We start from the raw sequence: 25,443 nt of genomic DNA, 5'->3' as shown, positions 1-25,443 counted from the left end.
GGAAATGTAATCAGTAGAAATAGATAAACTCAGTAATATAGGCCTAAAATTTTACTCTAGGGCACAATTATCAGATATAAATATTTCTGTTGATTAAAACATGAAAGCTTACTATATTCATTAGGAGCTTTTAGCACATACAGATAGTCTCTAAAAGCAGCAACACTTACAATCAGCCGTGTAATCAAAAGTTAGTTCTGACATAATCACTTCCCGAAGCTTAACAAAGACAGGTCTTAACAGACACAGCAGCCATCCATTAAAGGAAGAAACAATTAGTTTGACAATATAAAGCTCAACATAAGTGCAAAACACTAAATTAAAGGCAACTGAAGAACACCAACTTATGGACAACAGTCACCAATGTGATATTTATTAATATTTTAAATCTTAGAAGGCCAAACAAATTTGCAATGTAATTATATCAGCAACTTTAGAGATAACATCTTGCTAAACCCAGACAATGAGTCAACTGTCAATCCAACATTATCTCTACCTCTGTCTGAAAAACCAAAAAGCGCTGACATCAGATAGCATTTAGACTTCTGACATAACAATATGTTAAACTTTACTCACCCAGAAAAAGGATAAGCATGTTTTATAAATGTGCCAGACCTGTCCATTTTGATAAATGCAAGCTGACAAATTATCCACAGGAAAACAAATATATTAACCTATTCCACATAAGATGGCTCAAATATGTAGCTTTCTACAGTTTCTGAAGAAGCCATACCACCACAAAAAAAGTTTTTTTATTTGAAATATATATATATATATATATATGGGCTTTCTTCAAAATCAGAAAAAAGAAAGGGTCTACATATCAATTACGATCAATTCCAATAAACAAAAGCTCATGCATTTAGACTGAAAAAATTATAACCACTCTGTAGTTTGCCTTCTCTCTCTCTCTTTCTCTCTCTGTCTCTCTCTCTCTCACACACACACACAATTCCATTGCCCCAGAGCACTAAAACATGCATGTACTGACATTTAAACCATGAAGAACTACCCAGAGGCAAGTAGCTTGTCCATATTAAACATATTCCTTGCTGTTTTCCTACTTCCTCAAACCACCCTCCACGTGATCTATAACAGTGCTGACTTTCTCCATCTCAAAAATAGCTGATAAAACCCTTCACACAAATGAGAGCTTCTATTGCCCAAGAGATGGGTCAACTCAACTGACCGGTTCCAGGATCTTGTTAGAAAATGCAAACTAAGCTAACTGTCTCTAAAAGAAAATCATCTCATTCCACATAGCTGAGAACTTGTATAACTGTTATAATGCTATAGTAGGCACATGACTGAAATGTTCAGCTTGTGAGACCTCCTCAGGCCTCCAAAGGGATCTCTCCTGCTTAGACAATTTGGTGAAAGAAGCAGAGAGTTGTTAAAGAACACTGCTCTGTCGCAATTCCAAAGTGTCCATAATAAAGAGTGTACAGTACATTGCACATGGAAGACATCTGGGCTCAGAACCTAAAGACAGGAAGAATCAAAAAGCGAGTAAAGAAAGGAAAAAGACATCCAGCTAATGCAAAAAATGAAATTGTTCAAAGAGAGTTATTTGATGGTAATTCAGACCACTCATCCAACCAGTCAAACTGCTTCTGGAATTCTATGAGTTAGGACAAAAACACAAAAACAAGGTTGCTCGACCTAGTGGTCAACGTAGACCTCATTTCACCGGATAATTAGCTTGACTCACTCAGTGTTTCACCTGCTTGTGAGAGCAGTTTACAGACAGGCGAATGCAACTGGGATGGTGTCTCCAGGCTGAGGCTACGGCCATGGAAATTAAAGAAAACAGTGTAAATTCTTTCCCCCACCTTCCCAGCTTCCCGCCAAAATATGGCCCATCAAAATCACTGTGTTCATTCACTATTGCTTTATCTGCAATGATGTGACTTCGAATGCTTACTCATGATACTCACCTTGATATCAGGGTTGTTTTTAATGTAATAATAGTGATAGTCTCTGCCACTGATGGAGTTCTTGCTGTTTCCCAGGCAGCATGGTATGGCCTTTAGGCATTCATACAACTGATGTGTATTAAATGTTGACCAAGTGACAGAACTGTTCTAGGTTTGGGAGCACAATCTGAATGAAACAAAGTCCATGCTGTCATGGAACTTTCTCTCCAATAAGAGGAGGGAGACAGAAAGGCAAATATAGACTCTATCAAGTGGTGATTGGGGCTATAAAGAAGAAAGTGGGTGAACGTGCCAGAGGGTGACAGTGTCATCCTGACAAAGACCTCCTGGCACACACTTGTACTCAAACACACTAAGTTTACCGACTCATTGCAATAAGGGAGAACACGTACTGTTGGGATCTGGGAATCAAAGCAAGAGAATGTTTAAAGGACTCATGATAACATGTGGGCTGTGTTAGATAATTTTGGGGGAGGATTCATGAAAGCAGGGTTTTGCTCTGGGCTGGATAGTGTCAGCACGTGGGGGTAATTCTATAATCAGGTATCTTAATAATTCTTACATGAAGGTAGGAAGGATGAAGCAACACAGTCAGTCACTCACAGCAGCCACAAAGGGGACATGTGACCTTATTTGTGGTTTGGACAATATTCTTATTTTTATCTGCATTTGGACATCAGTATAAAGGGGTTTTGCTTTTGTCTTGATCCATTATGGTCAGAGTGGCCTTATCTGATGTTGTGATCTGTGAAATTGCTTATGCTCAACAGGAGAATGGCATAGCTGAGATAAGAGTGTCAGGCCAGCTCCCAGCTGTCAGGGGCTGCTTTTCTTTTTCCCATACTCAAACTGCAGGCAACCTTCCAAAATAGGCACTATTACCGTCTCTCTTTTACAAAATGATGAAACTAAGGTCCAGCAAGATGAAGGACTTATCTAAGAGCAAGCAACTAAGAAAGCCAGGATTCAAACCCAAGTTATCTGACTCCAGAGCCAGCCTCATCGGCACTCCTTACACAGACCCTTACAGTGCTGCACCTTTTCACCTTTTGAGCTGCTTAGCAAAGCGTTATCTTCAAAAAGACCAAAGTGGCATCTCAGTGGGAGGGTGGATGATGCACACAAAGCCTCGAGGGGAAGCTGCCATCAGTAGGCATCCCAGTACCTAAGTGCCAAGAAATTAAGTCCACGTGGTCACTATCAAGACAAAAGCATTTTTCTCCCAGAGGTGAAGAGACATTTTCCATTTTATTTAAATTGGAAGGTTTCTTTTTCCGTAAGTTAATCAAAACTAATTTATCTCAGCAACCTATGACCTATAACCATAGTTTTAAATACTGGAACAAGTATGTTATAATAACATAAAAGTAAAATTCTAGTGTGTAAAGGTGACAGAGTATAAAACAATTAATATCGATTTTATCCCATATTCTAAAAACACCCTCTCCCATATCATCAAAAGTCAAGGCTTACCAAAAGGTTTTCCGGCTTGAGGTCCCGGTGGACAATGCTCTTGTCGTGCATGTGGACGAGGGCCTTGCATAAGTCCATGATCATGAGGGCAGCATCGGGCTCCGGGAACTTCACACTTTCTATGATGGCATCAAAAAGGTCTCCTCCCTGCACGTACTCCAGGATCAGGTAGATTTCCATGTCTGTTTCGTAGACTTCATGCAATTTCACGATGTTGGGGTGAGAGAGGCTCTGGATGATCAAGATCTCACTGTCCACCATGTCCTCCTTGCCCTTGAGTCTGGACTTGTCAATGATCTTCATCGCATAGGCCTGCCTGGTCTCGCGGTGTCTGCACTCCTTCACAACAGCAAAGTTCCCGTCCCCAATGACCCGGCCAGTCTCATAATGCTTTTCCACATTGGCGGCAATGATGCCCATGGGCCGCAGCTTCCGACCGCTGGGCCGCTCTGGCTTGTTCTCTTCTGGCCTCGTCTTGGGCTCCTTTTCTAGCTTTGCAGGTTGGTCATCTCTGAGAGTCGTCCTTCTGCCTCCAGACATACATGGCTTTTTCTCCTTCTCTGCCTCCTTCTCTTCTCCTCGGGTCCTGCGGAGCTTCTCAAAGCCCGCCTGGTGCTCTCTCAGGAGCCAGCCACCATGTTTGCTCCTGCTCATGGGTCTGGTGTCCTTCTTCACCTCCCTCAGCCCCTCCTCTGTGACAGGAAGAACTTCCACAAGGTCCTTCTTGGCCTTGGCTGCTCCCTGAGCATGGCTTTCTTGATCCTCTGGGCCTCTGTCCTCTTTCTTGTCCGTGCTCTTGCTGGGTCTCCTCAGCTCTTGAGTGGGATTCCTGGGGCTGCTCCTCTGGCTGTCACCCTTCCACCCTTCCTCCCCACTTGCAGGATTTGCCTCGGGAGACCTCCTGCAGCTTCTGGTCCTCACCAGCTTCTCCACGTCATACATTGGGCCCTTCCCCATATCCAGCTCACTGGTCCCCAGAGAAAGCCTCTCACGCTCCAGGCTCTGCTGGAGCTCCCTCTCTCTCTTGCACTTCTCACATCTGATAATTTCACCCGAGGTTTTTTCAATCTCCACCCCAAGGTGCTTCTCTCCCCTTGCGTGCCTCTCTTCTAGAGTGGCTTCCCTGGGCGGCTTGCTACTGGGTTCCGGCTCCCATTTCCCCCTCCCCCACTTCTTCTGGGTCCTTGCTCTGTCATCTAGTGAAAGCTCCTCGGGGATCTTCCCCTGGTGCCTCATGGCTGCCTTGCATCCTGCAACTTCGCTGCAGCTCTTGGGAGTCTCAGTCTCCCCACAGTGGTGGTCTCCTTTCAGAGCCTTGCTAAACAGCCTGCTCCTCAGCCTTGGAGAAGGGGCACGGCTGTGCTGGGCCAGTGTCAGGGCCCGGGCTTTGTTGGGGTACAGTTCTTCTACAGCCACCTGAATGCTCTTCAGTGTCAGTGGTTCTTTGCCCATAGCTATGAAAGCATCCCCTTCCCTGAAGAAATCAGAGATGCTCCTGATTTCCCTGCCCTTGAGGTTAAACAGTTTCCTCACACGGTCATTCTTCCATCTGGGAGAGCCCAAGGCTTCTGAGATGTCGGCTAAGAGCTGCTCGAACGTCTGCACTGATCGCCTGTTGAGGAGCAGGGTGATCTTTCGGGGGCGCTGCCCACCCAGCTTCACCACGGTCACGACCCTGGGCTTCAGAGGGCTGTTCTCAGGATGTGCTGAGTGAAGGCCATTCCGAGGGCAGAACAAGGGCAAGACGGGGCCACGTGGCCCCAGAAATGGTTTCTCCAGATTCCCTCGGCTGGCAGGCAGCCAGGAGCCTTGCAGCTTCCGCTCTGTGACTCTCGAGCTTAAATATTTTAGAGAATGGTCACATAGGCCTTGCTGTCCTGCAACAAGAAAAGGACAACGGAATATTAGTTAAGATGGGTTCAGAGAGCCCTCAGCCTTCACCAAAACTTTACTAAAGATGACTGATTCTAGTATTACAGTTTATAAGTGTGGTTCCTGAGAGTCTGTTAGAAATGACAGAGCCTTTATACTTAGGTCTAATTCCCAGTCTCCTCTACACCAACAGTGCAGAACAGAGTAAGCGTTGGGCTTGCAGTGATTCCTGTAGGCCTCATAGGGGCCCCGAGGATGGGCCACACCTCGGGAGCTGATACAGTTTGGCTCTGTGTCCCCACCCAAATCTCATCTTGAATTGTACTGCTGTAATTCCCACATATTGTAGGAGAAACCTAGTGGGAGATAATTGAATCTTGGGGGCAGTTCCCCCATACTGTTCTCATGGTAGTGAATAAATCTCATGAGATCTGATGGTTACATCAGGGGTTTCTGCTTTTGCATCTTCCTCATTCTCTCTTTGCCTGCTGCCATCCATGTAAGATGGGACTTGCCCTTCCTTGCCTTCCGCCATGATTGTGAGGCTTCCCCAGCCATGTGGAACCAACTGTAAGTCCAAGAAAACCTTTCTCTGTAAATTTCCCAGTCTCAGGTATGTCTTTATCAGCAGCATGAAAAGGGACTAATACAGGAGCCCTCTCACAGTGAGGCCTGACTCTGTAAACACAACTCCAGCTACCCCAAAGTGAACTGACCTTCAAGGATCTACAACTGAGATAAAAAGGGCCAGTTTTGCTGCCCATGAAACACCAACAAGAGGCAGGAACATTCTAGAACTTTGAAGGGCCAGATTTGCTGCCCATGAAACGCCAACAAGAGGCAGGAACATTCCAGAACTTTGAAAAACCCAATCTTACCCATCTCTTTGCCAAGAACATTTTTTTTTTCAGCTTGACTTTGAACTCGCTCAAGGTGGAGCAGTATGCGAAGAGGTTATGGTCACAGGGTTTGAGACAGATCTGGATTTAAATCCTGGCATGGCCATGGACTACTTGTGTGAACCTGGACAAATTATTTGCATTTCATTTTTTTTTTCATTTATAAAGTAAGAATGCTACACCTCCCTCCCAGGGTTTTTGTGAAGAATAAATGATCAAATTACAACTTACCTAAGAGAGTGTCTGACACATAGTAAGAACACAATAGTTGCTAGTTATTAACACCGTCCTTATGATCTTAATATCTATTTTATATTATAATTTCACTTTATTAGTATCAATAAGGTAGAAGTCTACTGTGCACAGCTTCATCTGGCATCACAAGAACTCATGGACCAACATGATATGGTAGGTATTTCTTAAAGCTCTGACTGAGATCCACTTGCATTAGAGTTAGTATAGGAAAATTGAAGAAGGTTTCAATCTAGGTGTAAAAACTTCCTTGTCCAGATGGTTTTCCCTCTTCTTATTAAAAAAATGTAAAGAAACCAAGGTTCAGATCTTAAATAATGAGAATGTACATGAATAAAACAAGACTTTTGTATTTCCTGATTGACTATACCCAGCCAGAGTAAAACAGGTGAGGCAGGAGTGGTTTAATTTCCTCAACTTCTATCCAGGTCAGGAAGAGAAATTGAAAAAGAATAGAAAAGTATAACTCAGTTAAGCCACAAGGGTGGGATGACAATTATTAAAGTTACCCTACAGGACCCATATGTCGTATTTTACATGGAAGAATCTGCTGTTTATGCTTCCTTTAAAAAGAAATTTAAAATAATCATTTATACGTGTATTTGAATCAACTGTAGCATAAACTCCAGTTGTGCCAGGATGGGATTTTGGCCCAGCAAATCTACACAGAATGTTTTTTGTTTTTTAATTATAATGTACAATCTGTTCTGAGATGATTTCCATCTAGATGCAGGTGTCAGATGAGATGACAAGGTAGTGGCTGATACTGATCTTCCCACACACCACAAATTTATGAGCTTAACAATCACATTTACAGTTAAACTATATATGGACATCTGTTATCCCCTTTCTTCTCACAGCCTCTTTAATTAATCTGCCTCCGTTTTTATCTGAGATAGCTGATGTTGAGAGAAAGAAAGAGAGCTACGGAAGGAATATTAGTTTGTATTTCCTGCATTGGGGAACTGAGGAAGGGTGTCAAGGAAGGTGACTGTCAAACGCATGTGCACAAAAGGGCTGGTGTTCTTGTTGGTTTTTCTTATGTGCTTCACACACAGTTGGATCCTTGATACATACTGTCAGACTAAGTAAATGAAGTCCTGATTATTTTCTCAGAAGACTCAGTATAGGGACAGAGAAAGAGATTTTAGCCTATATCCTGGACTGAGGCTTTTCCAAGCAGATGTGGGAAAAGGATAGGCAGGCCCAAAGGATCAACTTGCTGGCTGTGGTCACAAGAGGGCAGACCTACCAGGAAAACCTAGAGGCATAAAGAGGATGTAATGAAATCCAACGGAAGTACCAGGAGAATGAGCAACCAAGAGTGCTAGGAAGACAAGATTTGAGTTGGGTTTTCAACACCTGATGAGGTGGAGGCCACCCAGTACATAGCAAAGGAACCATGACATAGGGCTGGACCAGTTGTCCACACGGCCACTGAGGTCAGCACAGATGAAGGTAAGACTCAATGTGGAGAGGAAGACACTGGTAACATGGAGAAATGAATGGTCAGCCACTATATGACAGTGGCAAAGCAAGGGTGTATATCGTATCACTGGATGATATAAGCCTCAGCTAAGGAAAGGTGTTATAGGAGGGAAGAAAAATAATAGCTCTGAAGCAGACCTGGGGAGCTAAATTCTGAGCTCTACCTTCAAAATCTATAGTCCCTGGAAAGGAAGAATTATCCATTACAGGGAAGAAATAGGAGAGGGATCCTCAGGGGAGAACCAATAGGACAAAAGAATATTCAGTGAATACCTTAAGGATGTTTGAACATTTAGCATAGAAGGAGGTTCAGGAAAGCCCCTGAACCCTCCTAAAAGGTCCAAGATGGGATGTCAGGGAGGCATAAAGCAGTGCTCATGAAACAGGACTGACAGTAATGGGCTTTATGTATTGAGTGTTGACACAGAGTGACAAAGAGACTCAAATTACAATAGGACCGGTGGCCTCAAGTTCCCAAACATTGGAACTGTAGAGTCTGAGTGTGGTAATGGATGACTTGGCACAATGGTACCCAGAGCTTGCTAGGGAGAAGAGGAGATGTGCTCTCTGGGATTTCTGTGCTCAGCCAATTTCAGCAGACTCTACCTCAAAACTTGCCCTGATCCCTAGTGGTTAGGAGAACAATCTGGGAACATCCCATCCCTGAACAAAGAATAGGCTCCATAAGAACAGCCTCCATCCCAGGACATGGTGTAAAAGGATGTAAAGAGAGAACAGCTCAGCCTCCACGACACCAACATCAGACATGCTCATTCCACTGCCTGGGCATTCACAAGCTTATTCAAAAGCTCCTTGGTCTGCAGCAAAAGTGACAATTCAGTCTCCACCTCCTCAGCATAACTGGGTCCTACTGAAATTGCACTTCTTCTAGCTATGACTGCTTCAAGCTACTGGGAAGCACCAGGAAAATGCAACCTTGGGATGCACCGATTTTTATCTTCTCTTCCACAATACCTCTTTCCTCTTTGAAAGTAGTCTAGAGCAAAATTTTCTTCTTTACAGGTAAGAGAAAAAAAATAAGAAGACTATCAATGCCTGGTCCATGGGCAAGGAGAGCCAACATTAAGGAGAGCACAGCATATCCTTTAGGCCTGGGGCTCAGTCTCCAGGAATGTGCTCATGCCCCAGGACAACTGCACACAGAGTACTTTCAGTCTCCCACTAAGCACCACTGTCCAGAACCTACCCCAATCAACCTTACTAGAAAGCCACAGGCCTGCCCAAGTCCACTCAGCTCCAGCAACACCTTTACTTACAAAATCAGTAAAATTGAACCATATGAAATTGCTGGTAGTTCTACCAATTTTGAACCATAAAAAAACAAATTTCATGTGGCTCACCCTCATACCGGTTGAGTATCCCAAAACCAAAAATACAAAATCTAAAATGCTCCAAAGCCTGCAAACTTTTTGAGCACTGACATTCCTACCAAAGGAAATGATCATTGGAGCATTTTGGACTTCAGATTTTCAGATCTGGGATGCTCAACTGGTAAGTATAATGCAAATATCCCAAAATCAAAAAAAAAGGAAAAACAAAAAAACTCCTTGAAATAAAAAAAATAATAAAACAAAATAATAAAAAACCACTTTTGGTCCCAAGCATTTTGGATAAGGGAGACTCACTCAACCTGTATAATCTAGGATAATAATCCATATTCTGTCCCTATATCAACAGTAAATTGTTTATGAAGCCATAGATAGTAAAAATTAAACATGCTAATTCTGTCTTCAGCCACCAAGCCAACCACGTCCCAGGAAGTAACACAGGGAAAATATGTTCTTATTAACACCTTATTTTTTCTTATTAACACCTTATTTTTCTGTTAACTTGCTACAGCAACATAAATTGGCCTGGACTTGACAAAAGTGCTGCTTCTACTTCATTACACCAAAATACAAATGTTTATAGGGTCTCTCCTCAATGCCAATCTAACCCCACATATACAGAAGAGCAAGCACTGCTTTTGATAAGCCATCCATCTGCTCAATAACCACAGTAGCTCCTTATTAGCCTCCTTGAGTTCCAAACCCAAATTCCTCTGCTTGACACATAAGGCCCTTCACAATTCCAACCCACTCCACCTCCACTCCCCCACCAATCCAAGCCTCACCATCTTGTAAAGCCTAAGACCCATCTCTACTCCCAAAACTTCTCTGTCCTCGGAAGTTCGCAGTGATAGCTCCCTCCTCTGGAGACCTGCTCATTCACTAAAGCAAAATTTAGCACGAATGCCTGAGACCAACACCTAGCACAGAATGTGGAACATATGGTTTTGCCTGCTGCACATCTCAGCTAATTGTTACTTCATCTTAGTAGGTGTAAACATTCTCCCTCTCAACTGAACTGTAAGCTCTCCAAAAGCAGAGACCAGGGTTTATGCAAACCCCCCAACTCTGCCCCAGTACAGAGAGCAAGCACACAAGATTTGGGGAACAAATTCCCAACCGTAACATCATACATAAATATCTAGCTTCAGTCTTCCAGCTCTCACTGTAAATAACTGAGCATTGCTAATTGCAGCACCAGTAAACATCACACAAAAGACCTCCTAAATACATTAGATAAGTGAGGTGAAAAGAAAATATAAACACAAACATCCATCTGCGACAGGAAATTTGACAAAGTAGCATTTCTGAAGAACAACTCATAGAGGTAGGGGACAGCAGTACATTGCTTCAGGCTGAGAAACCTTCATTTTAGCGCAAAGAACACTGACCATGGGTCAGAGGACTTCTGCCAAGCTGTTATTAGCTGTGTGACCATGGGAACGTTAATTAATCCCTATGAACCTCAGTTTCACCACCTGCCAAATGGCATTAATGTCTTACTCATTGCTGAGGATGTCCAGTGCATTGCTCTGCCTAGAGTGAGCACTCAACTTGTGCTTATTTTTCACATGTTCGTAAAGAAAATAAGTCCTGTAACGTTGAGTTTCCTCCAAGTACATGTACATCTCAAGGCCAAAGAGAATACGATGCTAAATGTGACTCAGCAGGATGGACTTGTCATTCACATAGTGATTGAAATAAAAAACCAGTAGGGACGGGATAATAAAAGAAACACTCCAGCAAACCTAAGCAAACAGGTCTGCTGGGGAGATAAACGGAATTTCTGCTCATCGATCCTAGGATGCTCTGATTCTGGGGTGAGCCAATAAACTAACTGCACCGGCGTGGCATGCCGTTATTGCCTCTAATAGGTTTCATGCTCAGAAAGTGGGTCTCTTATCTGCTGCCACAATTCAGATAAAGTAACATAACCTGATGCCACGATGATCAGCTCTCCACCTTATTATGCTGGAAAGGCTACCAGAGTGACTGTAAGTCACATTAACCCAGTTTCCTGTCTAATTACTTATAATTACTTTTCTCTGTTATAAGATTAGCTGCTAATGAAGTTTAGCATCAAGAAAAAAATTAAAGATTTCTCTTTTATATTGTCTTTTTAAATCACAATTAAAGAGATTTTACCTTTTCCAAGTCATTTTAAAATAACTCACGTGTCTAATTAAAACGCAAAGAAACCTATGTCTGTGGTCAGCATTAACTTCAGAATTTTCATCTTGGTTCCTAGAAAGCTATAATAACACAAGAAAAATAATGAGAGATAATCAAAATTGCTATAGGACTCAAGTAATACATACTCTCTCTATAAACATTTACAAATTATGTGTACTAAACAAAATGAATTAGGTGTTTTAAACTATCTGGTAATATTCAATACAACAAAAAGATGACTAAAAAAGAAAGGTCAATACATCTAACACCACATTATTAACACCCTCCTCCTAGCAGAAAGGTGCCCCTGAAAATACTTTCCCTTTTATCAACTTTTTATTTCTTTGTGGTTTCACCAGATTAATCACTTGTGGCCTCAGTATGCAGTGCTGAAAGAGTATTCATGTCTATTCTTCTGTGGAAGATAGAGAAAGACTGGCTGAAATAATTTTACTTTTCACTGAGTAATCATTTGTCCTGGGCATTTTCCAGGGGCTGTTTGGGAATAAACTCATTTTGCTCATATGCAGAGATGAGGCAGGAGAAACATTTGTGAACTTACATTTGATTATGCCAACACCCCAAGGAAGGTTTTGTAAACGAATAAAAAAATTGGAATGAAGCCTCTCTCACTAAGCCTCAAAAATGCTACTGTTTCGTAACTCAGAAGCCTGGCCAATGTCTATATTGATCAGAGCTGTAGAAATTAATAAGAGTGAGGTAATAAAATGAAACTGCCATGCAGTTTATTGGCTGTCATCACTGATGACACTCCAATCTCTAATTAACATCCTCACTACCTATCCTCTTTATTACCAACATGACATTGACTGAGACATCAGAAACAAAGTAATTAAAGAGACTTTTTCCTGCTCTTATCTCAGAAGTGCCTCTGTCCAGGGTTGGCTTTTATCTGCTGACTTACCTATGACAATTTCCCTTAGTGCCTCCCAGCATACTGGCTCAGAACCCTGTATGGTCTCTGACTGAGAGATATTTGCCAGGCCTTGTTCTAACCCACCTAACAGATGCCTGATAATTTTTCTAAGCTACTCGCAAATTTAAAGATGGGATTGACTGCCCCATCTCATGATAACTTAGGAGTTATCGTGAGTTTTACGTACTGCATCAGTTGTTTACAAGAGTGTTTTTAAGTGGACATTCCTTTTCTCACTTTTAAAGCTTATCCCTGACCCCCACGATAATCCTCATCCCTCATCCCTCAGTTTTCCTACTCACCCTTGTCTAGTATATGCCACCCATCTCATCATTGTATCACAGTTCACACTTCCTCCACTGCTGGCTTTATTACGTCTGAAAAACCCTCATGATTCATGCAAACCAGAAAGCATTTTCCTCTCTTTCCAGAGATCCCAGGACATTGGGTTATACCCTACAGACACCCCATAACAACGAAGAGGACTAACAGACAAGGTCTGAATTTTTCCCTGCTGTCACTGACATGTCTCCTTAGAGGCTCCTGCTGCAGTGGTTAAACTGGAAGCTCCCATTTCCAATTTACTATGTGCTACAGAGCAGAGCTTCTCAAATGTTCATGTGCACACAAAGCACTTGTAAGTCCTGTTGAAGTGCAGGTCCTGATTCAGATAGTCTGGGTGGGGCCTGACAGTCTGTATTTCTAACCAGGTCCCAGGTGATGCTGATGTTGTTGGGGCCTGGACGCACTCTGAGCACCAAGGATATATAGTGAAATTCCAGAGTATCCTTTTGGGAGTGCAAGTTGCCTATAAGTAGTTATTTTCATAAAGTTAATAAGTAATTTGTGATATGTTATAAAAACATGGCATCAGTGCAGTGAAACACAAAGTCCAGCCATGGTTCCCTTGACAAAAGATTTTCTGTACAGTATATAGAAGTGGCAAAGGAAATGATCTAGAATTTGCCCACTGTTAGAGAGGGGAAAAACCTTTTTTCCTCTACTCTTTAGGTTAAATGATTGGGGTCCTGCAAAATAAATTGACAAAAGACAGATTGACAGGAGAAAAATGTTTCTTTCATATGCATATAAGGGCCTCACAGAAATGAAGTGAAAATTCCAAAAAGGTAGTCAGACTCAGAGACTTATATACCATTTTAACAAAGAATGATAAACTTGTAGAAGTAATAATACAAAGGGAAAAGGTTTGAGCTTCTATGGGGGAAAAAAGGTGTATATATACATATATGTACATGTACATATATGTATATATATATATATATATATGAGAAACTAGTGGAGGATAAAGATTATTTTAGTAAGATTTGTTATGCATATTCCTCTCAGAGCCATCTCTGAGCTGATATGAGTCTAGAGTCCTCTCTGGTGATTAACAGTTGTTCAGCCCTTCCTGTTACAAGGCAAGTGAAAGGAACAACTTCACAAAGGGAAATTTATGTCTGCTTTTACATAAATAGGGGGAGGATAGAGATCTTTTCTTGCATCTGCTGTTCCTCAGATACCTTCAGCTTAAAATAATTCTTGTGACTAAGTGTCATATTTGGGGGTAGCATATTTTGATCCCCTTTATGACCCAAAGTGGACCAGCAGCATCAGTATCACCTGGGAGCATTGTAGAAATGCAGAATTTCAGGCCCCACCCCCAATTTACAAAAACAGATTCTGCATTTTAACAAGACCCTCAGGTGGTGTGATGCATGTTTGCTTGAAATGCACTGCCATAGAATATCTCTTGCTTTGCCAAAGTGGTTAGTGAAACCAAAATATGCAGCCCTCTGTGGGGGTGAGGGGATCATAAAGCCCTTGGACTTGTATGTATCTATTTCATTAGCCCTTAAAGTACGGCAGCATGACCCAACTAAACCCAAACTGGGACCCAGGATCACATTCGGCTCAGCAGTGGGTTTATTTTTCCAGGATCTGTTTATTTGTACAAGTTGCCAAATAGGCAGACAAGGGTGTGGGTGAATGGGGAAGGAGGTGTTTTGTGCACAGGCATTCGCAGCCCCCAAGGAGGAGATAACAGGCCTGGGGAGCAATGAGAAAGAGGGGACAGTATGGCCTCTGCCCCTGTGTTCCCAATCCCAGAACAGCTGGTTTAAGTGTTGTTGGAACACAGGGTTGAGTGAGAATGCTGAAGCAGCTGTGTTTCAAAGACTGTGTGAAGCTCTGGGACCCAGGTGACAAGGCACAGCAGAGTGAGAGGAGGACCAGCCACCTGCCTTCCCCACAACAGGCCCCAGGACCCAGGGCAGGCTCAGCAGAGGAGGGTGATGAGGGGCCTTGGGGAGACAGCAACAGCAGGAGGGCCGCAGGGGCAGGCAACAGGAGGAAGGATTCAGAACAGGAGCCACGGTGTACATGAGCACAGATAACATCCTGCCCTGGGGACTCTGAGGACACTGGCGGAGGGCACACCAGGCATTAATATTAACATGGCCTCATTTGCTCCCAGGGCTCATGAGGCCTCGGACCTGCCAGCGACCATAACAATAACCTTTCTCTCTAACCACCTGACCACTTTTCCTCCAGGTGAACCCTTCTGCTTTCCAGTCATTTTGTCACATTGTTTCTTTGGGCTTTTCTTTTCTTCCATAAATTCTGAAGCAGATTGGCCCTCTTTCCTTTTCCAACAGGATTCTCTTCACATGCAGTTCTTTGTGCCAATGCATGGGGAGCCTCTCCAGATGCTGCCACCCTGTCCCCTGCATTGTCCTTCTCTGAGACATCCGATGCTGGTTGGCTTTGACCGGACCTCCCCCTGGAGACAGCTTCTCTTTCAGTCTCACCCTGGGTTTCATGTTTCCTCCCAACTCTCCCAACTCACCCATGATCACATCCCTGGGGCTTCATCGCTCACTCAGTAAAATTCCAAGAGGGCATGCCTCCCAGGCCAGGCTGCTGTTTCCTACAGCCTGAATATCTAATCCCAATTGTCTGTTGCAGTGAGGAGATTCATAGTAACCTTGATTGGGGCTGAGTTTTGCTTTTCTCAGTGCTATATACAGGGCAGCTCTTCGGATGTGCTCATTTGGAAGGGGAGCCTTCTAGTACTCTGGGGCTACTTTCCCTTCAGCTGACTGGATTCTTGCAAGACTTCATAGTTTCCTTTCCCTCCCTGGTTATCAAACCCTAGGGGCCCTCCCCGCCCCACTAATGTCCACTGACCTGTGTCATGCAATACTTTAAAACACACTAGGCTAGACAGACCCTCACCACATTCCATTCCTATTGGTGAGGTTGCAGAAATCATTCTAAAAGCATACTCCATCTCCTTTTTTCTAGAGATGAAGCAGATCGATCTCATTTCTACATCTTCACGCTTTGGCTTGAATGGATCTTAGATAGGTGTAAGGATACTTGGAATATTTGAACCATCTGTCAGTGCCTAGATCTGAAGACCCTCACACCTCGTTTATCACATGAGGGGTCAGTCTAATAAATGAGATCTGAGGTGGAAACTTCCATGATCCATTCATCTACAGGAACGAGGAGGCAAACAGCCTGAAGATTCTTCAGAAAGTGGTTTTCAAATGATTTTGACTTCTTGATAAGACAACCTCCATGTCCAACACATAATTAAATGGCAAGCCAGTAAAATAATTTGAAAAGAAATGTTTTTTAAAATATATAGCCTTCATTCATATTCAGCAGAGATGATACACTTGCGAAACACTGGAGCTGTTTATGTAAAATAATAATAAGGGAATAGTACGAATAATTTTATGCCAGCAAAGGAGACAACTTAAATGAAATGGATGGATCCCATGAAAGACACATTACCCAAGTTTCTCAAGAAGAAATAAATTTCTTTTACTTCTTAATTTAATTATTTTGACATTTAATTCTTCTTTATTTCTTTTTATTTACTTATTTGAGACAGAGTCTTGATCTGTCACTCAGGCTGAAGTGCAGTGGCGTAATCTTGGCTCACTGCAACCTCTGCTTCCCGGGTTCAAGCGACTCTCCTGCCTCAACCTCCCAAGTAGCTAGGATTACAGGCATGTACTACCATACCCAGTTAATTTTTTGTATTTTTAGTCAAGACAGGGTTCTGCTGTGTTGGCCAGCCTGGTCTCAAACTCCTGTCCTCAAGTGATCCACCCACCTGGGCCTCCCAAAGAGCTGGGATTACAGGCATGAGCCACCACACCTGGCCTTCTTAATTTCTTTTCAATTTATTTCTCAAGAAGAAACAAATAAGCTAAATAGCTCCACTGTGCTGTTTATTGGAGGTTTACATCCACCAGACTGAGGAAGGACTTTCTATAAATAGTTAAGACATGGTCATTTATACGATGATTAGACTTGCTGGTAAAAATTCTCACAAACTGCCTGTGTTGAAATACGCATCTTTTGTAAACAAAAGTAACACCACAGATCCAATCTAAAGAGGACATGTGTGTGGGATGCAAAAGCTGTGTGGGTGCAGATCTTTGCATTTTAGAACTGCAAGGATAGTAGCCCAGTTTCTGCAACTGTAAGATATAACTGTAGGCCAGAGAAGGTAAGCAACTAGCCCAAGGCCACACAGCTAGTTAGTAAGAACTGAAACAGACCTTCCGCAGATCATGAATGTTTTTGAACAATGACATGGACAGATTTAGAGGTGTCATTTATAACATGGAATGTTAAACTCATGGGGTCATCCAGAGAAAACAGAGCAGCACTCAGACACATCAACAGGCATCAACACTGAAGCAAAGCAGCCTCAGCTTAGTTCTGCCCTAGTTGTTAAGCCAGCCAACATCCAACTGGGCAAAATTAAGTCACACAGTGTTCCTGCAGCTGGCAATAAACAGATGAGCTTTTCCCTGATATCCCTGTAGACGGGATGATCTTAAAAAACAAAAAAACAAAAAAACAAAACAAAAAAAAACTCCCCGAAGTGTATTAAGATTCCAAACAAAGAAGAGTGATGCTGGGGTAAAGCAGATTAAAGTGAAAACTTTTCTTCTTTTTGGGAATTCAGACTGGGTTTGGTTTTCCTCTAATTCAAAAGAAGAGAAGGCATGGTACCAACACCCTGATGAAGTCAGGCATCCAATCGGACACACAAAGCTTCAGCAGCGGCCCTAATACCCACCCTGAGTACAACGTATCTCTGCTGGTGGAGCACCAAGCAGTCCTCACTGCTGTGGGAACCTGCATGGCCCCCACTAGCCCGTCCTCCCAGGATAGCTGTAAAGATTGTAATGAGATGACAGGCATAAGGTTGCCTGTCATAAGGTCAGCACTCAGATTAAACCAGATTGACAGTGGTGGCACTAAAGCAGAACTGCTTCTCTGCTGAGAAGCCAACCTCAGTGGGCAGAAACTGACACAGTTCCCTCTAACAGCCCAACTGCTGCATCTAAGCCTTTTGAAAGCATCAGACACAAATGTTTCAACACAGACTGTTGCCTTCAGAGCCTTTATAAGGATAAACCTTAGCAGCTTTTAGCTTCTGCAGGAGTTGTGGTTAAGCTTCTTTGGGATTTCTTATGATGTTATATCATGGCATTTGCCAAATATATATAATTTGTTGGGATGGAGTGTACTAAATAAATGGGCCTTGCGTGGCAAGATTCTAAACACAGAGCCCTAGTGCCAGGTATGTGGTAGGCTGGCAATGAACAGGTGTTGCACGGAAGAACCCAATAAATCCACAGTAGTGTTCAATGAAAACAGACTATTGGTTGGGTCATCAGAATGTGCTGGGTGATCATCCAAGCATGCACTCAGGATTTTTCATCTATTTCTGCCCCCAAATTTATCTAAAGCTACACAGCCATCAACATTCTATAGGGCTGGCACACTGTCATGGATTCCATTGGTACCCACCCAGATTCCTTTACCAGGGTTGCCCCTCTCCTCCAGCTCTTACACGTGTTGGCAGCCGATCGCTGCCCAAGTCTCCCAAGAGTTACTTTGGCTGACTGGAGCCACTTTACCCAGGAGGTCACACATCCAACTCTGCCTTCACAAGGACAGCCCATAATCAATGACTGATGGACAGGGGTGTGGGGAGGGGTACAAAAGACCCAGCCTTTACCCCAGGGTGGGATAATCCATGGTACAATGCATGTTCCAGAGCTTCTCATGGCTGGGGCTGAGATGTGACTCCAGCTGAGACCACTTCCTTGCTTGGCCGCACTCCCCACCCACCTGACTCCCTTCTCCTGAGAGCTGTCCCGGAATAATTACATGCACAAGAATCCACATCTCAGGTTCTGCTTCTAGGGAAACCAGACCCTCACCATTGCCCAAAATTATGAAAGGTCTTTATATTTTACAGTAAGAATGAGCACTGATGGTTTTGTGGAATTTTTAGAATTCATAAGTAGAAGACATTCCTTCTTTCCTGTTTCATTAAAAACAAAAGGCAAATAATTACCCAGAGGTGCCTGGAGTGTCTTGAAACTATTTCCCTCATGAACATCCTTCCTGCCTTTGTTCAGGTCTGTGATGGATCTAGTGTCATTACTCCAAGAGGCCTTACCTGAAAGACCCTCAAATTGCTCCATCCCCCTCCCTCACCAATCTGGTTTCTTTCTGCATAGCACATATCACCATTGATATGACAATTTACTTGATGCTTTAACCTGTTTCCCCAACTCTCTAGAGCTCTGCAATGTTTAATACCATAACCACTAGACATATACGGCTATTTTCCATTTAAATTTAAATTAATTAAAAGTATTGAGCCTACCACAATGGCATGTAGCAGACAATAAATATATGTGAGCCAATGAACAAATACTTCATGGTAATCATCAGTGATGTCCCTGGTATCTAATTTTGTAGCTCTTATACTAAAAATTGATATTGTCAAGGGCAGGAAAAGAACTGTAAGAACATTTAAGAAAAAATTCTTAAGAAGCTATGAAAGGATATGACTATTACTGGCTGAATTTTTAGCGAATGGTAGTTAATTGTAGGTTAAAAAAACACAATGCCAACCTCCAGATGGAGACAGCTAGCTAGCCAGAAACTGCTGAGAGTTTTTTGACAGTTATTCAAGGCAGCATAGAAAATATAAAACTTTCCTTTTTTTCCCCTCTGAGATGGGCAGATATTTAAAGTCCCACTCCCTCCTCCCAATAGAATAAAAATCCAACATGTATGTTTTTTCTTTGATTGTTAACATGCTCACTTAAGGCTATCTAAAAGCCCACACATCGTGTTTGTGGCCAGGTGAACATGTTGGGAGCAAAATACAAAGACCCCACTCTGTCTCCTTACCTAGCCCTCTGCACCTCAACACTAACACCACTTTCCTTTCTAAGGAAACAGCTTAATAAAGACATCACTTTGTACTCATGATGAAGAAAGAGCAAGAAAGGAAACATAAAGAGAACCAAGAAACCTCTGCCATTTTTGCCTTGTAATGCAGAGAAAGCAATTGGAAAAAAGCAAGTAACTAACAAGCATTCCTGAGAACATAGGAATTCCAGAGGTCTTTCAGTTGGTTCTCAGATGCTTTATTTTATTTTATTTATTTATTTATTTATTTATTTTGAGATAGGGTCTTCTGCCTAGCTGGAGTACAGTGGTGCCATCATGGCTCACTGCAGCTTCAAACTCTCTAGCTCAAGCAATTCTCCCATCTCTGCCTCCCAAGTGGCTGACACTACAGGCATGAGCCACCACACTCAGCTAATTTTTGTTGTTATTGTTGTTGTTATAGAGATAGGGTCTCACTATGTTGCCCAGGCTGGTCTCAAACTCCTGGGCTCAAGTGATTCTCCCACCTGAGGTAATTTTTGTTATTGTTGTTGTTAAAGAGATGGGGTCTTACGATGTTGCCCAGGGTGGTCTCAAGCTCCTGGGCTCAAGTGACCTCTCCCGCCTCGGCCTCCCAAATTGCTGGGATTATAGATGTGAGTCACGATGCCCAGCCTGTTCCCCACTTCTTAATATGAGTACGTATTCCTGTCTTTCATTCACGTTACAGAACGTCTTTGGAAAATATAATCTTCAAAACCAGTAAAACATCTTCAGTTATGCAGTCTTTGTAGAAAATGGTCAATTCTTTGGATTCCAAGTTAATATTATCAATGGCATTAAAGAAAAAGCACTAAAACTTCCCAGCAGCCAATGCATGGCTTATATGCTTATAGCAAACTTATATGCTAATACTAGGAGCTTCCTTATAAATCAGATGACTTGGAGATCTACAACTCTTGGACATCAGTTGACTCCAAGAAAAAGGAGCTTCAACCTAATGTATTTCATTTCTTTCTGTTTCTCTTTTCTTTTTAAATTAATAAGCCCACTGATTTTGGTTTTCTTAACTTGAACACAAGGTAAGACAACCTGTTAGGGATGTAGTCACCTTTTATTTTGCATTAAACAGTCTGACCTGCCAGGCCTGTCTTTAACATTACTGAAGAGGTGGCATCCTCTGACATCATCTTTTCTTATCCAGACCAAAAACGTAAACACATTATTACTGACAAATTTCAATCATCTAGGAGAAGACTTTGATTTAGTGTTAGTAGTGTCTAGGACCAGTCAGAGACACTTATAGGTAAGTTTTAAATGTGTGAGAGATTATGTCTCAAAGAGAAAACCCACAACGAACCCAAGCTATTTGTTTTCATGGCTCCTGTAACTCTGCACATGTTCTGTGATGGAGAAAACCTATGATTGCTACCACATAGCCAACTCCTTCATGTATCTTTTCTCTCCATCTTTCCCTGTCTCCATGAACTTATTTCAATTCTAGGACATACCTACGTGTTTGTTCTGAGCCACCTGGAAAGGCAATTAGAGTACATGGACTCTCATGAAATAGTTTTTATATGTTTTTACTTCCAAATATAATTAGAAAGTAGTCAGCTATAAGGCAAAAAAAATCATTAATTACATATATTAACTATCTATGAACTTTCTATATGTATAGTGAAGCTTATATGTACATACAAGCTTTTGACATAACTGCAATAAATTGAAAAACACATGAAAAAATTTATACATTTATATGTCAACATATAGAAAATTGCTAAGAATAACTAACAAAAAATGTGTATGAGCAACATAAGGAAAACTACAAAACTGTGAGAGGAATTAGAAAAGCCGTTTAAATGACTGTCCATTCCAGAATGTAAAAGCCTAATAGACATATCAGTTCTTCTCATTTGTAATTTGTAGGTTTTGTGCAACTGAAGCACTAATACAATTTTTGAGGGAGGACAGGAAGGAGATGAGTAGTGAGTAATGAAGATAGTAAAATATATTACAGAGCTACAATTACAATGTCCTGGTACTTGCACAAGAATTTAAGAAAAAAAACCATAGCTCCAAAATAGATACTACTTTATATGAGAATTTAATGTATAATGAAAGGTGATTACAAACTATCCAGGAAGGTTAGAATGTTTTTTATTCAATATTGGAACAACTGGTTAATAATTTGGAAATAAAATGAATTTAGATTCTTATTTCACAAATAATAACAAAATAACTTCCAGATGAATTAAAAACCATAGAGAAACATAAATTTTACTTTAATATTAATCAAACTACTGAAGAGGAGGGGAGTTTGGAAATGAGAAGCATTAAAGGAGGTCATGGGTAGCAGATCCCAAGAGTTCTTATGGACCAGTGTAGGATGGAGAAGTGGAGGATGGGCTGACATCAGTGGTGGCACCCAAAAAACGACAGTGTGGCACTGTGTATCAGATAGATAGGTGCCCTAACTGATAAATATCAAAAAGCTCTAGGGCTATCACAATAAAAGACTCTTGCTTGTATGAATCCCAGTGTAAACCTAGCAGCTTTCTCCATCTCTGATCCTCCATTCAAAGCACATGGCCTCCAAGGTGGCCCCAGCAGCAGATGAGAAAGACAATGGTGGTATCCTGGCTTTCAACTGCCTGGAATGAGAAGTGACACATGGCACTTCCACCTACAGTCCAGTGGCCAGAGCTGGTCACATAACCCCAACCACCCCAAAAGATTCTTGGGTTGGTCTCTCTCAAAAGCACAGCCTGGGGCAAGGATATGGGTTGATTTGGGAGGTGATCTCAGAAAGGACTAGAGGAGACTGGAAAAGTGAAGTAGGACAGTGGCATGAAAGAGTAGGTTACTGCTATGGCCAACCTGGGCTCAGTTCTGCTGGGAACCTCTGGAGAGATCGAGTAGAACATGCCTCAGAGTTATCCTTCCAGAGCAGCAAGGAAACTGTGATATTCACCCATCCATTCCCTTCCATTGGTGGTTGAGGGCTGCTCCCAGGAGATTAGCTGCCCAGCACTTCTGGGTATCTGCACCAGATGGGGGCCAACCATGCCCCTGCAACCGAAGAAAGTCATCCAACAGTGTTGCAGTGGCTTGCAGTGGGAACCACCAGAACAGGAAAGATGTGTGCTCAGGGACCATGGACAGGGACTGATAGCATCTGCTAAAGAAGGGGAGCACTTGGGTTATCTGGCAAGAACCATTGCCTCTGGCACAAATGGAGAGACCCAAGCTCCAGGGGACTTTGGTTGTAGCCCTCTGAAACCAAAACAACATCTGAACTAAAATGAATAACCAGCCTTGTCTAACCCATTCCTGGAAGAGACATTCCCAAAAAGTTATGGCTATTATTGCTAGGAAATGTACTCCTCCAACCAACCCTGAGACCCAAAGATACTTCCTGTAGGGTGCCTTGGACTAGCTTGTGGGTATGGAAACTGCTGTTAGGGGAAATGCCCTGCTAGTCTGGGGGGATTCTGGGATGAAAAAACATGGTGCCATCCTCAAGTGGCATGTGGTGTCTGGGGGTGACAGGTAGGCCTTCGCTCACAGAACCTTTATCACAAGTTCCAGATAGACTCAGAGGCCCTCCAGGGGAGGCTACACATCTCCCTGGAGAGCCTCAGAGGCTCTGCTATGAAAACAATGCCTGAGACCAGGAGAGAAGCAGAAGTTTCTCAAGTGGGAACAGGAAAGTAAAAGCCACTTCTGGCAGCCTGCTCATGTTGCTTCCCTCCATCAGTTGGTGCATTAGGTTAATTATTTATACAAAAAGTAAATACCAAGTTATATTTTAAAATATTTAATGCCAAAATTTTAATTAACATGAGATTTCACTCTAGAAACCACAGGGGTTTATTTTCGATTTGTGAAATTTTTGTCTGTTTGTGTGGCTTTGTGTTCTCTGCCCTCCACTTCCCCAAAGTGCAGTGTTTCCATTTTACTTCTTATGTAATTACCTAGAGATCATTTAACCTCTACTCATTCCTCAGAGAATTTTCAGTATCTCCATCCAAAAACACAGAGTGGAAAGTTGATCGTTTGTGCTCTTAAAATAAAAACTGAAGGCAGAAAACTAATCTCACATTATATGGTATGACAGCTTCTAGCTCAGAACCATCCACAATTTTCTCAATTTTTTTCACCTCCTTTGAACATACAGAAAACAAAAAAAAAAGTGTGTGCTTAATCAGGCAATATTGCCAGAATCTGCTCCTACAGGACAGAAGCAGCAAGTGCAACAGAAAAGCTAATAAAGCCATTCAAATCATCTTAATGAGCACTAATTAATGTCCCATAGAAGAAAAATAGACACTGCAAGATGCAGCAGTTTCTCAGAAACTGGTTCAGGAAAAGTCACATCAGTGAGAAAAGATGGGATGGTGAATACGGCAGAACACAGTTCTGGTCTTGAGCTCTCCTATTCTTGCCGTGGACATCTGACATCTGCGGTCCTCATCCTGGTCAGTGGTACCACCAACCACCCTCGACCTCCAAGACCAAGAGTCATCCCTGACTCCTCTTCCCTTCCATCCCCTCCCACATCGCAGTCAACCTCAAAGTCCTGTGGATTCCAGCTCCTACGTGTCTCTCAAATCCATGCTTCCTCTCTCCCATTCCCTTAACTACATCTGAGCACCTGCCCTCATCACATCTTAGCTCAGCTACCTGCAAGCCACCCCAGATTCTGCTGTCACAGCCTTCCTCTCTCCCCCTCAGCCACCCCATACACCCTGGGAAAAGTGATGTATCTAAACCATAAAGTTGGTCATCTATGTCCCCTTCATTAAACACTCCAGTAGTTTTCCAGATGTTTCTCAAATTCCAGAAGATCCTCAAACCTATCTTAGAAGGGTCCACGAGTTCTCAAAATTGTGTTTTGTTTAACTTTCTGTTTTCACTTTCATGATCACCTTTTTTTAAGAATCAATAGAAACATATTCTGGATCATCTGAATGGCCATGTTATGACTAAGTGCTACCACATAATTTCACCATATATACACTTGCATTTATACTGTAGTTGATGCTATGGTCTGAATATCCCGGAAAATTCATATGTTAAAACTTAGTCCCCATTGTGGTGATATTGAAGGGTGGGGGCTTTGGGGAAGTGATTAAGTCACGAGGGCTCTGCCTTAAAGAATAGATGAGTGACTGACAAAAGGGCTGAGAAGAACTAGCTTAGGCCCTTTGTTGGTTCCTGTTCCTTCCACTGTGTGAAGACACAAGGTCCATCCGCTTTGGAGTGTGTAGCAACAAGCAGAGAATAAGCCTTCACCACACATCAAGCTTGCAGGTGCCCTAATCATGGCCTGCCAGTCTCCAGAACTGTTGGGAATGAATCTCTGTTCTTTACAAATTACCCAGGCTCAGGTGTTTTGCTACAGCAGCACAATCAGACTGAGACAGTTGACATCAAGAAACATTATTTTAATTATCACAGGCTAATGAGAAAATAACAAATCAGGTTTAGTGTATAGAAAGGAAACTGATGAGAAAATTGAGCCATCATAAAACCTTGTGGCATGGCACACTGCACATCAAATTCATAAGAACCTGAACAACAGCTGTTATAACCAGAAATAGGGATTTCATTTTAGCAAAAATAACTTCATCCAGAACATTAAATTCATGACGTTAATCCAAATGTATTTGACTTGTAACTGTGTTGATATTTTATTTGTATATTTATTTTGGTTGTGTGGTCATATGAGAGCTCTAAGTATAAAGAGTTCAGACCCATGTAAAACTACTACATATCTGAACTGCATTATAATAAAAATAATTTAAGCAACACTAGGAATCTACAAGAATTTT

At 42.2% G+C, this 25,443-nt stretch overlaps 1 protein-coding gene across 1 annotated transcript in view; it reads right to left on the bottom strand.

Moving 5' to 3' along the window:
- Nucleotides 1–25,443, bottom strand: part of DCLK3 (doublecortin like kinase 3) — a 49,716-nt gene that overhangs the window by 18,831 nt on the left and 5,442 nt on the right. Inside the window, exon 2 of the mRNA XM_063662034.1 lies at nt 3,411–5,287. Coding sequence (XP_063518104.1) covers nt 3,411–5,287 — 1,877 coding nt within the window. The remainder of the gene's footprint in view (nt 1–3,410; nt 5,288–25,443) is intronic.

Source organism: Pongo pygmaeus, chromosome 2, assembly GCF_028885625.2.
Source record: "Pongo pygmaeus isolate AG05252 chromosome 2, NHGRI_mPonPyg2-v2.0_pri, whole genome shotgun sequence".
NCBI lineage: Eukaryota > Metazoa > Chordata > Mammalia > Primates > Hominidae > Pongo > Pongo pygmaeus.
This window is presented reverse-complemented; position numbering and strand designations above follow the sequence as displayed.